The sequence below is a fragment of the Oreochromis aureus genome, linkage group 20, assembly GCF_013358895.1.
Source record: "Oreochromis aureus strain Israel breed Guangdong linkage group 20, ZZ_aureus, whole genome shotgun sequence".
NCBI classification, from domain to species: Eukaryota; Metazoa; Chordata; class Actinopteri; order Cichliformes; family Cichlidae; genus Oreochromis; species Oreochromis aureus.
In genome coordinates, this window is record NC_052961.1 from 27205067 (window position 1) to 27221821 (window position 16755).

General features: G+C 38.9%; 1 protein-coding gene across 1 annotated transcript in view; it reads right to left on the bottom strand.

Annotated features, from left to right (window-relative positions):
• The window catches only part of ajap1 (adherens junctions associated protein 1), a 49768-nt gene extending 34167 nt beyond the window's left edge, over positions 1-15601 (bottom strand). Inside the window, exons 1-2 of the mRNA XM_031745057.2 lie at positions 14988-15601; positions 14685-14807 (exon numbers count right to left, since the gene is read on the bottom strand). Of these exons, the coding sequence (XP_031600917.2) occupies positions 14685-14713 (29 nt within the window). The 5' untranslated portion in view covers positions 14714-14807; positions 14988-15601. The remainder of the gene's footprint in view (positions 1-14684; positions 14808-14987) is intronic.
• Positions 15602-16755: the final 1154 nt, after the last annotated feature.

Sequence of the window (16755 nt, forward strand, 5' to 3'; positions counted from 1 at the left end):
AAATACACGCCTACATCAATACCTTGCTTTATCTCCATATCTGGTTGAGGGCATGCCAACAGTAGGTAATATTCTGACTATGGATAAGTACCTTATACAATCCCACTTCAAGAAAGCAAAGGAAGTTTGGAGTGGAAACAGTTTAGTCAGCTAAGCTTTTATTTTTTCCAAACCGTACAATCAAATTTATAAAATGTTTCCTGTTAGCTGTAAGTTTCCTGAAAATTCCAAACGCTCCAGAAAGACAATCTGACGGGGTTAAAACACATCCTGTGATCTTTTTTTTTTTTGGCTCATTTTAGACCGATTAACAAAAGTGCATGAAATATTTAACATGTTGCTTTGACTTATAACCAGACATTCATTTGGCTTTTTATGTAGAACTTGAATCAAATCCTGCTCTCTCCCGGCAGAAGACCCAGAGCAGACAGGCTCACATCAGCAGCAGGTGGAAGACAAAAGGAAAGGTTGAATGATTACAAAGCCAGTTTCATGTAAAATTATGAACCTTTTTAAATTTTGTTTTCATCCATGTCTGTAGTAAAGAGGCTCTCAAACCTTCATATTCCCCACTGATAAAATGAAGCTTCTAATGTTTGAGGCTTTTTTGAATCATTGGTGGACCTGCCGAGGCACTACTAGTGGTGGGTAAAAAATGAAGGCATAATATTTATATTTCCGTATTTTGCGTGGTGAGATTTTATTGATACAAGGACACCAAATATCGATATTTTACTCAATGCAATAAAATACAACAAACAAGAGGCCTCGTCTCATGCATCACCATCCTGAGATAATGTTCACTGAGAAAACTTGCATTAAGTCAACTCAACGGAAAATCCATCCGACAGTGGACACGCTTAGCTTGATAAAGATGGACTGACTGCTATCAGCCTCAGAGAGATTGTTGACAGTTTACAAATAATTCTTGTCTAATTTATAAATCCACAGATTGCCAACACATGGACATCAGTATGAATGAGTCTTTGTCAATGAGCAAAACCTACAGGAATCAATTCAGCTGGCTGTCACATCGCTGTATTCTGGTTATATTCCTATAGAACAGGAAGGTTGTTGAGCACAAATGTAGTAGTTAAATGTGAATTTCTGTAGATGGCAACAGATATGTGACTTTTGATGGTTTATCACAGTTAACTGGTGTATTACTGGAAAAAGATTGCATGTAAGTTCCAACTAGACCCCATTCAGATGCAGACTGATTCCATCTTAAGGCAACATTTATGGCAGGTTTAAGTGACAGTGTTAGCAGCCTGTCAAACTGGAGTGAAATAACATCAGTTTATTAGTGGATAAAACAGACACTGACTAAGTTTAACTATGAATACAGAATTTGCAGTTTAGAAAAGCTAATAAATCAACATGAATGTTATTGCAATACTATATATGGAATATTGGAAAATGTTAAAAATAGCAATAATGTGGTATCTTGCAAAGTATTGTGATAATTTTATACCATGGGGTGTCTGGTGATTCTCACCTTTAGTTGCTACCAACTTGACTCTTCACACATTTACAATATATTTGTGCTACCATGATTGTCCATACTGGGATTTTAAAGTAAAATATCTTAATAGACCTGGTATCATAAATAGTAACAAATGTTTTGTTTTGGCTGTTTTTTGTTAAATAACCATGTCAACTAGTGATTAGTGACTAGTGACTACAAATACTCTAGATCATGATTAAGAAAACTGCATTTTAACAGATATCATACAGATGCATTCATCTTATAGAAAACAGATCTGTGGTCAGCAAAGAAAAACAAAATATCACATTAAAAACAGTTGTTTCCATGTATGTGTATATGCAAGTCAAAAAAGAAACAGAAATTTGTATTTTAAATAGATATTATAGATACTAGCTTGATAAAGCTTGGACTAAAAGATGTTTAATACGAGGTCTTGGACGTTATGCAAGTTGACACCCATCTGCGCACAGACTGCACAAGTGTCTGTCGTTGCAGCTGTGTAGTGGTCATTGTTTGTAGCTGCTTCTGATGAACATGTCAACCCAGCATGTCCTAGGCATGTTCAACAGCCGACATAAATAAAAGCTGGCCAAGGACGTGTCTGGATATGCTTGGGATCCAGAAAGCCCTGCTGCGTACTCTGGCAGCATGGCAACAAGCAGTCTTCTGTTGAAATAGCTGAAAGGTGGACTGCTGCTGCAAGAATGCCACAAGTTCAGGTTAGAACACCTCATCTCAGTACCTCTGTCCAGTGAGATTTCCACCAAGTTCAGTAAGATCGGAGATGGTGCTTTTATAGCTAGTTTGAGGCATGCCAACAGCCAAGCCTTGGTCAGTCTCAGTCAGTCATGGTATGGGGGCACTGATGATAATATGGTGCATATATTAGTATCAATACTAGTTTATATTCAGAGACCGCTGGTTAGAAAATGCGGCGGTGTAGAAATGAGTTCATCTGTGTTTGGTAAACAAATCAACAATTTTACAATGGACTAAACTCGATCAGCTGTAACCAAAAACTACTCACAGAATATGTTTGGGTTTAAAATGATGATTAAAATGATGTACTGAGAAATCGACTGCAAACAAAGATTAAAAATGTAGTTCATGCATCAAAACTTGCTTCTATTTTTCAGTATTTTATGTACTTTACTGTATGTATGCAACTGTTTCTGTGATAAACTGTGTTGTAGTGGTATCACGCTATCATTGATACAATGATATCATTAATTTACGTTCCCTAGCACACAGAACAAGGCCAAATTTGTCTGACAGCAAAGGCCATGTGTCAGCCTCCACTGATGTTTAGTAAAGGAGTCACTTCAACCAAACACAGCACTTTGCAAAAAATTCAGTTCAATTCAGTTCAATATAATTTTATTTATACAAAATCACAATAACAGTCAATTAAGACACTTTATATTGTAAGGTGGAGACACTGCAATTCAGGAACACCGAAGTGGAAAAAACAAACTTGGCTCACCACTTCAGGCACAAACAAACCATCAAGTACACGTGTGACCCGAACTTTAACAAATGACTTGATTGGACGACGCCGGATCATCTGCCAGTTGTGTGAAAAGTAAAGGAAAATTACTGATGCGGTTACATGTTTGTAAAACAGGACTTTAAGCAGCTGGTTAAAAAGCTCAACATCCCAGACTCCCGAAGAGTTAAAAGGTAAAGTTTCTTAAGCTATTGTTAAACTAAAGTGATAAGCAGTTATGTTTTACTTTTACAGAACATTTCCTTGGCTACTTTTGTGGCTTTCCTGGGATGCTCTATATACTGCTATGTCACTAGTAATGCAATATAAATCTGCTCCTGCTGACAACTGAAGGCACAAGATTCTCACTTTGAATCAGTTAGTGTGTCATAAACGAGCTCATTTGAAAAGAATGGTGGAAAATACACTTCAGTATTTTTTTTCTGTATCATAAATATCATTATCACAAAATTCCTTGAAATATCGTAATATCATTTTGAGAAAATATTGCCCAACCTCTACTGTGTACTGTGAGCAAATAGACTCGAGATCTAGAATGTATAAAAGCAGACGTTTAATGTGCATGAATAAATCTGATGCAGACTAAATATATTCAGACAGGTTTAATTTCAAACTGCTGCTTCATCATCTGAGTGCGTGTGGGGTGGGAAGCAGATGATAGGGCTGCAGACCTTTGGGACATTTAGGTTATAGAACAAAAGTGAGGCTGTTTTTTTGCGCAGTGCTCACACGGTGCAGAACTCTCAAGGGGACTGAGGGAATATGTGGGCACTTCACTTCAACAAGGTCCAGAAACACACTTACTCAAATACACTCTCTGACCACTCTGCTGCCCTTAATACACCTGTCTCTCAGGCCTTCGTTCTCCTCTCACACTGTTTTCTCCACACAATAGAGAAAACACACGACTCTGGGTGGAATCAGACTAGCTCTGCCTTAAAAAAAAAAGAAAAGAATCTGCTGTTCTTTATTTATGGTAGAAATAACACCACCTTTGTTCCCCCCAGCTATTTGCTTTCATCCTCCTATCCATTTACATGAAGAGCTGACCTATAGTACAGGCTACTCAGTTAATGTGCTTTTGCTACTGATCACACAAAGACTGCTTTCTGGCAATAAGCCTGGTCACTGCTTTTAAATCTGCATCTGTTATTTTAATAAGCACATACTGGTATGTTGTTCAGCCCACCATGTTAGTCCAGACTCAATTACCTTTATAGCTGTTTGATGAACTAAGATAAAGGTTTGTGGATGAATTTGACTTACATCTCATTCAACCATTAATGTAGCTAGCTTATCTGTCAGTTAAATCTACCACATTCTATAAGCAAAATAAGCAGTTTCTATCAATGCAAAAGCTGCCAGCAAATTTGAGCTGAAATTTTGTAACATAAAGCAAATGGAAAGGTTCCAGTAACAGTAATATTCTTCTACACTGGTTTGCATGAAATCTACTATTATGAGGGCATCGGTAGTAAAAATGTGAAGCCATTAACAGCTAAAATATTTATGTCATATCACTACAACTAGCGGTTACTCGTAGCCACAGTGTTCTATGAGCCAACCCTGATCTCACCTCAGTACATTGATCACTTAAACCTGACAGGCAGATCAGAGCTAGAGTCGGGTGTAATCTACAGCCCTTTTCAGACATGGGTTACTATAATACAGCTGATACTATAATATTGCAGGCTTCATCAATCTGTGAAAGTCTGTGAAAGTGGGCTTTCTTTTATGTTAATGTTGCTCATGACAGATAAGATGGAGAGAGCTACAGTACATGCACGATTGGTCAATACATGTGTGCTGCATTAAATGATTTTTTTTCTTACTAAAAAAATGGTAGAAGAATATGTTTCCCAGGACAGATAGTTTGTAATCTTAATAGTATTTAATGCTATTCCAAAACAACTTTATCAAACTGAGAAACTATGGGCACACGCAGCACACGTTACATGCCCTGTGCATGCCTGCTCTTTAGTGCAAGTGCAAGCATTCAAACTTGTGTTTCAAGTAATGCGTGCAGTATAGTTACTACAAGAGGTGGGACCTTGTTTTTAACTGCAAATTATGTCCTTAAAATTAAACCGTATCAATGTCTGTTTTATCCAATAAAAAAAGGTTATCAAATCCCTTCAGATTTTTTTTGTTTGTTTTTTTTTTGTTGCAAAATGACTGTCAAGTATACCAAGACTGTCACTTAAACCTGCCATAAATGTTGCCATAAGACAGAGTCAGACTGCAATTAGTCTGCAACTGAATGCCAATTAAAGGTCGGCAATTACATTCAATCCATTTTTGATTATCCAGTGATTAACTTTAATAAATCATCAAAATTGCATATCTCTTTCTTTATAACAGAAATTCACATTTAATTATTACACCTGTGCTCAGAAACCGTCCTGTTCTATATGAATATAACCAGAAACAACCAACTGACAACCGGTTGAGTTGAGTTTCCTTGAGTTGTGTTCCCCTACAAAAACTCATTCAGACTGATGGCAACATGTTTTATTAGTCCTTTATTTATCCAGGTAAAAAATCTCATTGAGATTAAAAGTCTCATTTTCAAGAGACACCTGGCATCATGGCAACAAAAGTCAAAATACACATACCATATAAGTATATAACGTTTAAAACAAATACAATATCCCATACCAACATGTGTAAAATATACAATAACAGATCAAACTAAGAGTACATTAAAAACAATCACACTGAGTAAAAGAGTTATTCTCTCGTTCCTTTAAGACAGACTTAAACTCTCCCAAGGTAACCAATTCTGATAATTTCAGTTCCTTCTGCAGAGTGTTGGCATCAGAGAAATGAGACCTTGTGTTCATAGTATTCATAGTATTTTTTATTTATTTAAGAAAATATCAATATTTAGTGTACAATATTGCAAAATATCCCAATGCTATACTGTGTCGATTTTGTAGTTACTGCATCCAATTTAGTAATATTGGACACATGACCAGAGTGCAGTGATGAAGTCGACAAGTTCGGGTGCAGTGTGATCGCTGCAAAGAAGTGCATATCTGAAAGGGCTTAATGTGTCTCCAGGGAGATAATGCCTAAATTGACTGGGATCATCTCTTCAAAAAGAAACAAAAATCTGCAGAACAGTGTGTAATCATGCGTACAGCCTGAAAGAAACACCCAGTTGTCATTTAAGAAAATATACGACCATTTAAAAGGCTGAACTTCTCGAAGAAATGAATGTTATTCATGTGAAAAATATGGCAGGCCTGCTTTTCCAGTTCAATAAACACAATAGACTGTTAATGATAATGCAAATTGAAAATGTCAGAAGGTATACAAAATGCTGAAAGGAGTTCTCTGCAGCTTTGATGAATGGTGCTGCATACAGGATATTTGTGAAATATGAGGCTACACAGTTTGCTCCATTATTCCATTTAAAACTCATTTTAACTGGCACCTGGCCCACAGACCCAGACACAATGGAAACATTTTATGGCACTGAACTTTGAGACAGTGTTGAAATAGTGCTTTAGATTTTTATCAAATTCAAAAGTTAATTATTTTCTAATAGAAAGCAAAGCCTCATTTACTAAAACTGTCTGCAGGACTTAATATGTGCTAATAGGCAACGTGTCTTAGAGAAAGAATGACAGTCAGCATTATCCATTATCAAACGCTAACATTCTCACAAAGTAAGGCATGCAAAGCATTAGTATGTCTCTAGAGACATCAGCACCTTTCTTATCCACCATAATTCTCACAGACAGTATCACATTGTGGCAACAGCTCAAAATGGACTATTAGCAAAATGCTCTATTGTTATTTTAATCCATTTCCGCTCACTTTTCATTTTTCCCTTTGCTTGGCACTTTTTTTCCCTCCACTATCTCCCAATGTGCAGAGAACTTTTCCAGGAAAAGACTCCAACGGCCTTTTTATTTCTGAGGGAAGATTAGTGGGACGGGAGTTTTTGCGTCTTTATACATTTAACTACAAGCGATCCTCATGATGAACATCATGTTTTCCTTTTTTATTTTTCATCCCCCAATGTTACACATATGTTACCATAACTGTCACATAATAGTAACTGTCACCATAACAAAAATGTGCCCTACTTTCTGTCAATTAATAGCCTGTTCTCAGTAATCATCTATGTATTTATTATTTGACAATCACCAAGGAGGTGCAGTGGGTCAGCTGTGCTCTATCTACTATTAAGTGCAGTAGCAGGGCTTCACTGCTATACTTAAAGTTAACAGTATTTATGTTTAAGACTCTTAATAACTGTGGTTTATTTGCTGTCAGAGGTTTTCTTATTTGTTTTGTTTTTTCATGCCAGTAGGTTTGTTTTATTAGATTTGTGCATTTAAAGGAAGAGTCATAAATTTTGAACAAAGCCTGTTTTTGTAGTTATTGCCCTACACACCACACACAAACAATCAAATATAATTGAAGTTCATACTTTCAGCTTTATTTCAGAAAGTTTTACAGCTTCAACATTAATTGGCCAAGAAGTTTCATGGCCAGGTCTAGCCTGTGTTCTCTTGTTATTTCATGACAAAACAATCAGAATGTGTGATGTCTATTCACAGTGTTGGATGTGTATTTTATAGCTATTCGCTGTGATTTTAAGTATATACTCCATGAGATGTCAGATGTTAGACATCATGAGGTTGAAAAAACAGAACACACCTTTCACAGGGATAGCAAAAATTTTAGGCGTGGCAACATTAACAGTCTGATTCATTCTTAAAATATTACAGTGTTTACAAAGAGGTGCAAACCTCTGGTTACACTCAAGAACAGGAAGGTCTGTGCAGCTTCTAAAAACAAAGAAAAATGGAAGAAACCTGTTTGCCAAAATTATGGAAAGAAAAAACTTTGGAAAAGGAAAGAAACAACTCATGATCCTAAACATACCACATTATCTGTGAAACATGATGGAGGCATTGTGGCTATATGGCTGCCAGGGGTACCGGGTCGCCACTGTTTATTGATGATGTGACTGCTGACAGAAGTAGCAGGAAGAAATGTGAAGTGTATACTCTGTTCAGATTTTCTAATACTGCAAAACTGATCAGATGGTACATAACAGTGCAAATGAAGTTTGTCGAGATAAAGAAAATTAGGATTCTTCGATGGCCAAGTCAGTCAAAGAATACAAGTAATAAATACAGTCGTTATATTTAAAAATCAGGTTAGTTTGTCCAATTAATATATAGCCTCTGAGTATGTACTTCAATGACATCTTGATTGTTTGATATAAAATCCCTTGTGGGGGGGATACAAGTACAAAGGCAAAATTACAGAAATGGTCTAATTTACAAACAAATTATGTCTCTAAATGTATAAAATTAGTATTTCTAATGTATTATAGTTATATTAATTTATAAAATTAATATGTGGAATAAAAATCAACACCCACAATAACAGTTGTATTATTTAGTCATTTATTTTGAAGACATAAGTGCAGAAACATGGAAGAAGAGCATCACGTTTTTCATATAAATGTGATTAGATGTGACTGGAGAGGGTGGGTACAATTTTATGTTGCACTTGATTTTTACAGCACGAGCTACCTGCTGTAGTGCTAATCACTAATTGTGTGGTGGAACAGACAGAACAGCAGGACTGCGTATGTGCACACAGGAGGAGAGAAGGCGGAGACAGCGAGACACTGGGAAGTGGAATATGGAAGTAAAATGTATCTATAACAGAAGAGGAGCATCGATTTACAGTTGGATTCATATGAATGACAGCCTACCTTAATTAGTTGACCTGTGTAGTTGGATTTCAGCTAAACAGTAAACAGAAATCCTGAATATAATAATACATCTTTATATATTACAAACGTGGCACTGTACGAATACAAGTCGCTTTATTAACACTCACTGAGCTCATTCATTACTTGACTTATTCTGAATTCATAGCGCTCATGAAACATTCAAGTGTGATGAATGTACCTTAAAAACAAATCTATTTTTTGATATAATTACGGCATCATTTATCCTCTGATTATAAGAATGTATTGTTTTAATGTCCAATATTTATGTACTGCACATTTTCTAACCCTCCCGTTCAGCTTTACACCACATACTTAAACTGACAATCAGACCGTGGTTGTTGGTCGTTGTTTGCATTTCAATTGCAGAAGCATTTGCATTTCATCAAGAAGACCTGAGGGGGTTCATCCTCTGTCCACTTAAAGGAAGAGCCGTGATACCCTGAGTCTGTATTTGCAGCCTGTTGAATATGCAATCACGCCTTTGTTGGAAAGTGAAAAGGGCTGTGTGCTCAAGCTCTCAGCTCTCAGACTAAGTGATGGGGCAAATATAACCCAGCATGTATACACACACTCGCACTCACACACACTAACATACCTACGTACAAATGGCTCTGTATTGGCAAGCACAATTGCCAAGATACACAGGAACCAAATCGCTTATTCCCACTACGTTGTGTTTCTAATTTGTTGACTGTGGTGGCTAAATCCTCCTCAATGCCACTCTAACCAAGTAACATGCCTCTGGTATCAAATGAATGTGATTAGCATCGAGACTTGCCAGATGTTTACAAGCCCCGCTGACATATCCCACTGATCAGCAATAAAAGAAAAAAGGCATATCACTCAAGTTGTCTGCTTTAATGCAGGTCATAGAAACAATTTCCCTTCCACAGTGGCCCGGCTTTCATTTTGACTCTGAGGAAACTAAATGTTTTGTCCTTTTTCCAAATTACCAGAAATACAGAGCAACCCTCCTTAGTTACTGAGAGTGAACATACAATACCTTTCCATGTTATCTGTAATACATGAGCTTTGTTCCAGAATATCTCGAACATCAAACTGAAAGGTCAGAAACATTGGTAGGAAGATACTGATCATCTGTGTAGAAACACGAACTGTTATGACCTTTTACTTTGGATGATGCCCGAATGCCTCAGTGCATCCCTTATTTCCCCACTCTGCTTCTAAAATAAATCCTAGCTCTTCTCATCATAAATCAAAATGTACTGTTTATAATTATCTCTAGATGCTTGCTGTGTTTATATTTATTTATTTAGCTATTTTATTTTTAGGGATCTCAGCGGCATGTGTTTGCGTTGCTCGTAAAAATGCAGGCTCCGAGGTGTAGGAGTTAAGCTGTCCTCAGTAGATATCCAGTATTAGGGAGATAAATACCACAGTTGGCTTTCCAAAGAGTTCCAGAGATTTATGGATTGCCTCGGTGCAGCAGGCCTCTGGGAGGCAAATATTGTATGAAATCTTCCAAATGTTTTGGTAGTGTGCAACGTGCACACACACACACACACACACACACAGATATGCACACAAATAAGACTCCATCCATGCCTGAAAGGCTGAGCTGCAGCAGCTGCTACTATGGCTGTAGTGTAAGAAACATTGCTGCATTGCTGAGGTCAGAACATAATTCATCGAGGAAAACAAACAAAAGAGAAAATGGGTGGGGCAGAGTGTGTATATGTGTGTGGTTGGGGGGTCTAAGGCGCAACAGCCCAGAGTGTTGCATCATCCCATTAATTACTCCCACTGCACAATGTCCTGCAGTAGAGTGTACATGACCCACATGCTCAGAAAGATAAGCAGGGCTGTAAAGAAACATGGTGGAAAAAAGAAATAACAGGACAGTGCTCTGATCATATCAGCCCTTTACTGTCTTTAAGTCTTGTTTGTCTCTTGTGCCAAACTTGACAGCAAATACCACTAAGTAGCTAAACACAAAATAAAGCAGGTGGCAGTTTGGGGTTTTGGTGGAGGAGGAGGAGTAGAAAATGGCCCTCTGAGAGGCACCCCCAGTGCCTGGAGAAGGCCAGTTAGTGGGAAGGGCCATGACGGATAAGTCTGATCCTTTGTAGAGGCAGTATTGATCCAGCAAAAGCTCACTACATGAATCAAGTATGAGTTCTGTGCTGTTACTTCCTTTACTCTGTGGATGGTTGTGCTCCAGTGCGATAGAAACACGCACACGTTTTTCATGTAGCACAAAGTGGACAAGCCGGTCATTAAACACAATCAGGCTGAAGGTTGCTGCCAATAAAGTTGGAACACGGACTATAAATTCATGAGATCTGAATATGGAGGTTTTATTCGCAGGTTTACTGTCCTGTGGCGGTCTACAGCCGGTTCCACAAAGCAAAACACTTATTCTGAATGCAATTGATTTTTTTTTTTTTTTGATCACCAGCGCATAAATTCAAGTATTTTAAGTGTTCGGTTTTCGAAAAAAAAAGAAAGAAAAAACTTAATGAGCTAAACTCCAGGCTTCTCATTTCAAGCTTCCGATATGCACTCATGTGTTGCAGTAGGAAACTACAGCACAGTAGCAGTTACGGTCCCATTCTGCCTTTGATTCCTCTCTGCTAATTGCTATGCCAGTCAGTGACAGGTCGTTCATGTTTCACCCACGTCTTCAACAACAGCTAGCCTCTCTCTTGTTCTCTTTCTTTCTTTCTTTCTCAGAGGTATTTCCAGAAGGTTTAGATGGACAGCGTCCATGCCTTTTTTGTCTTTTATGTCATTAGAAAGGGACAACCTGTACCGGTCCTTCTGGATCTAACAGATTCCTGCTGAGCACAGGGTGCTAATGACACACATGCAGACACACTCCCACATACACACAGACACACACGCCTCCAGAGGATAGGATCTCCAAGAAGCAACACAGCCTATTTCACTGCAAATTAGGTTAATCACGCTCCAGAGAGGCCCAGTTAATAACCCTCATAGAGGCTATTAAGATGGCACCTAAATCATAGGAATATCTGAATATCTGATGGCCCCTAACACAGTAATGCCATGTTTAGCCCTGGAGTTCTTAGTAGGGCTAGCTAAGAGAACCACAGCTTGTCATATAACCAGCTGCAGACTGATGATGCTGTGCAACTGTTTCTCATTGGGGAAGAAAAAAACACCTCATTGCAAACTGTAATACATGAGGAACCCTTCTCATTAAGCCAGTGATATTAATCAGAATTAGACTATTATAACAGTTTTCTTTTTCACACAGGAGTAACTCGCAAAATACCAAAGAAATTATCACCAGGTGTATCAATATTAGGCAACTCACAGCTCATTAAAACTGCTCTCTTTTCTTTTTTAGTGGATATCCGAATCACTACTGTCAAATTCACTCGATGTATCACTCTTGATCACTCGATGTATGCCTATTGAGCAGAAAAAGCTAAACATACAAAGACACAGCCATCTACGCTTTACAATACTCCTTCAGGCAAGTGAAACAAGACAAATAAAGCCTTCGTAAAAGGCAACTGGTGTCTCAGTCAGCAACGCTTTTTACTGCCGCAGTGTGCCGAGGCTTGATAGCATCTCCGGTGCCTCAGCTGTACAAGAGCTCGCCATGGGGGACCTGAAACTGTGTGACATCCATGAAAGGCTCAGCCCAGAGATCCCGAGTGTGTGAGAGCCGAATCCCCGCTGGTTAACCCTCGAGTCAGATGCTCTCTGGTTCAAGCTCGTTATAACGCTGCAAATTACCGGCATTTAGCTTTGACTGGAAGATTTCACACGTCACAGACAGTGAAGCATGTCGCTGGTCATGAGCGTTCATTGCTATCCATTTACGAGAAAAACTGAATGAACACCAACAAACAGCTGGTTTACAATTTGGGATGGCTACTTTAAATGACATTTTTTTTCTGAAATAAGAACCCAATTACAATTCGTTCCCATATTATCATCACATCTTTACAGTCTTTTTAGTAAGTCTATAAATAATGGTGATAATCACTAAAGCCCAGCCTTAGCCCACAGGCTGTCTTAATGAGACGGTTTGCCCAGAACGATGAGTAACTACTGTAGTCATCTCTAGAAGCCTTGTTTTTTAAAACTGTATCTGTAACTCTCCATCAGCCCTTTTTTTTCTCCTGGCCTACTGAAGCCAGCACGGTTGCATTTACGCCCACATATTTACTTTCTGTAGGTGGTTTGTTCTTTGTCGCTTCCAGCAGGTACAGTGGCTTTCTCTGTACACACTCAGTTCATCCATCCTTTTTTTTTTCAAACAAAGGAAAACAAATATTTGCACCACCCATACTGCAGGGAAGGAAATCACTCCAGTAAAGCCCCGCCACCAACTGCTGCCATCAATGTCTGATAATCAGTGACAGCAATGCAAAACTTTAGACTGTGGCGGAGGTTTCTCGTGCACAGAGTAACAGTGGGCACCTCAGGAAGACGCTTCGGCTACAGCTACTGAACTACCAAGAGTATTTTAATATTCTTTAACGAGTTTTGTTAATTGGGGTTTAACTTAAAGGAAAATGGAAAGATCTCTGTCACACAAACAGCTTTATTACCTTTAATGCATGTGCACAGATTCCAGTGTGGACAATAACCCCTGCGTCCTGAAAAGGTCCAAGCCAGTAAAAATACCTGACTACAAAACAGGGTACATTACTGCTAATAACAAGCGACTTCAGTCCATAACAGCGGCTGCAGATCGTCAATGTCCTATTTGGACATGCCAGTTTGTGTGAGCAAGTGACAAGGAAATTCCCGATGATGGAAATTGGTTTCTCTGTGCCCCTTGCCGATTCATCTAAAGGCATGGCATTTCATTTCATCATCTCGCACAACTGCTCTGTCTAAGACGTGCATTGCCATTACCCCGCGAGGTCAGCCCTAAAGATGTACAGCATGTGTCATGCATAACAAATGTATGGCTGCAACTGGGCAGGAATATGAGCTGTTGGTGGGATTGGGATTCAGCAGGTGGCAAGAAAACAGACTTGGTCTCATTTTGCAGTGTGTCATTACCTATAAACCCACTTTGGGGCAAATAAATGATCTCACTTATGGCTTTTGTTTAGACTTCCTCACTCATCAGTTGGAGTCTGAAGCCTACTTTCTATATCTTCACTTTAGGGATGTAGCTCTATCATATCTATCATTAAAAAAAAATTCTCTGACAAAAAGACTTTAATGTAGCCTAAAAAGATAAGGGAGGTGTTGTTCAGTGTGATCAAGCTGACCCCTGCGCACAGATATTTTGTATGCCATCCTCTCCTTGTGCTTGGATACGCACTGATCAGAACACCAAGTACTCTAATATTTTGGGGAGCAAAGCTTCTCAGTTTTATTTATTTCCTCATTTTACCTTCACTTTATGCCAATGAATTGCACGTGGAGCTCACCTGCACGCGTTTATTCTCACAAGTGGGGAGGAGATGACAGACCTAACCTTGAGACTGTGCACGCGCGCGCACGCGTGTGTGTCTACACACGTGTCGCTTTAAGCACGCGTCTGTTATCTGCGAATGTATGTGCGTCGCTTGCGCCGTACTGTTGGCGACCCCCAGCGTACAGGATGTGAAATTTTCCAATTATTTTCTTCCTTAAAAAAATTTTAAAAAATCACAAAACATATCTATAGAAAGCCTGTACCCGGATATTCCTTATTACCAACACTAAAGCAGCAAATATGTGTATAACTCTGACACAGCGGCAGCCACAGCCTCGCGTTTTTCACAGTCCAATTGATCTATGTTATTCGTTCATCAATTCCAGCAGACTCTAATAACTTGCAGTGGCGTAGATTTAAAAGAAAAAATTGAGACACGCTGTCGAAGAGAAATTACAACGCACAATCACGGTCTGCATTTTTTCCCCCTAATCATTCAAGAATTTAAGTACAAAGTAATTACTGAACAAAATAATTTGTGCCTTACCTGCGCGCCACACTCCGTTTTATCCACATTTTTTCTCTCTCTCTCTCTCGACTGTCGAAAACCGACTCAGTCCTCCAGGTATCCTCCCATTTGGATGGGTTTTTCCACCAAAGTCGGCAATTGCTGATGAAAAGAAAGCGCTCAAGTTACGGACCTTACTCCAGCTGTCAACGCAAACATCATTTAAGCCATATCCTTCTACGTTGCGCACATCAAATTCCTCCCAAAAAAAGGACAGGGGGAAAAAGGGAGGAAAAAAAACGCTGCCGAAAAAAACAAACAAAAAAATTCCACTAAAAATACCACAACAATAGTCGGGTCTCTTTGAAGTTGTTCGTCAGTTCTTCTGTTGGCGATGATTTGCTCTCCCTGCTCACCAGCCGAGAGGAGAGAGAGGGGGTAGGCGCGTGCAGGCGGACAGGTGAGCGGGAAACCGAAAGAGGTACCCTCAAACTTTGCCTTCACACAAATCGTTCATTTTTCAGTCGCCCCGGAAGAAAAGGCAAAGATGCAAGATGCCGAGAGCCAAAATCGGGGCATGCAGTTGGCATCCTCATTGCTGAAATGACGCCGTCACTTCTCCTACATTGCTGAACGGCAGATGAACGTCCAAAAAAGAAAATTGAAAAAAAAAATGGGAGGCGGAAGATGAGAATGTTCAGTTCTCTGAAGCAGGGAGGATTCAAGTCACCAGAGGCAGGGGGTCTTCATTATCTGTTGACATCTCTGTGGAGGGGGGTGGTTGAGAGGTTAGATAAAGTAAAATAAATGAAAATGAAATGAAATAAGGTGCAACTGAAAAGAAAAAGGAAGAGGGGAAGCGGCGGAGGAAAATCCTGGAGGCTGAGGGTTGTTTCAGAGGAGTTGGAGAGAGTGGCTGTGAGGGCTTGTCATTACAGCGGAGAGGAGACCGGCACGTCTCCTCCTGCTGCTCCTCTTCTCTCAGACTGACGAACGATCTGCCTGCTGAGCCCCACGCTGCCGTGACGTCACTTTAAAGCCAAATATGTCATGTGCTGGAGTGTCTCACGTCATATGGGTGCACATTCATGACTGCAAGACTGGGTATGACAAGTCCAGTACAGTACAGAAGTGTGCAGAGCTGCACACTACGGTGGGAAGACCATATAATTACGTATCTGCACTTTTGTAGCCAGCTAAGGGAATCGCTGTGCCAAATAACCTTGTAGCTTGTAAGATAGCAATTCATAAAATAATTTATATTTTATATGATATGAGACACATAAAATAGAAACGACCCAGTTCATGCTATGTTCTGCCAGGCATAAGAGATCGACAACACTGCTCAATATCAGCTTGCTCACAAGCTGCTAGATATTCTTTGTATAGCTTTTTTTTTTTTTTGTTAAAGCCATAGACTGTATATAAAAGATGGACATAAAAAGGACATCAATAAGCATAAATGCCTCTGGCTGCAAAGGAGGTTGTCAAAATCACCCTCTCTCCTCTAATCTTCCTCCTATACTACTGATCAGAATTTAATCAAACTTACACAATGATTATCTAATGAGTAGCAATCTGAGTTGTGGTCAAGGCCAAAATCATATTTATTGTTTTACGGGCAATTTTTACAACACTTGCTACTCCCTTCAGAATAGATTTTACTCTGAAGGGAGGTTTTATTGAAACTTATACACAATGATTACCTAATGGGTCTTCACCCCAACTGTGTTCAGGTTCAAGGTCGCATTTGTAGATTTTTTTTATAGCAATAACCTGTGAATTGTGATGGAGCGGGATTGCTGATTTAATCACATATACTCTTCAGTCTCATCTGGTTTCAAAAAGCTGAAAGAGATGGCATCACAGTAACTAAATCCATTTTTTATATACAGTCTTTCGTTGAAGCCACAAAACTTGTTGTTCAGTTTAGATAAGAAGTTATTTTTTTCTTATTTGCTTTATACATTTTTGAAGCAATATTTTTGGATTAAAAAAATCTCTGGGGAATATATAAAAATGGTTAATAAATATGTATAGCCAATCAACGACACATCAATAATTAGTCTACTACAGCACATGTAAGGTATAATACAACAATACATTGACC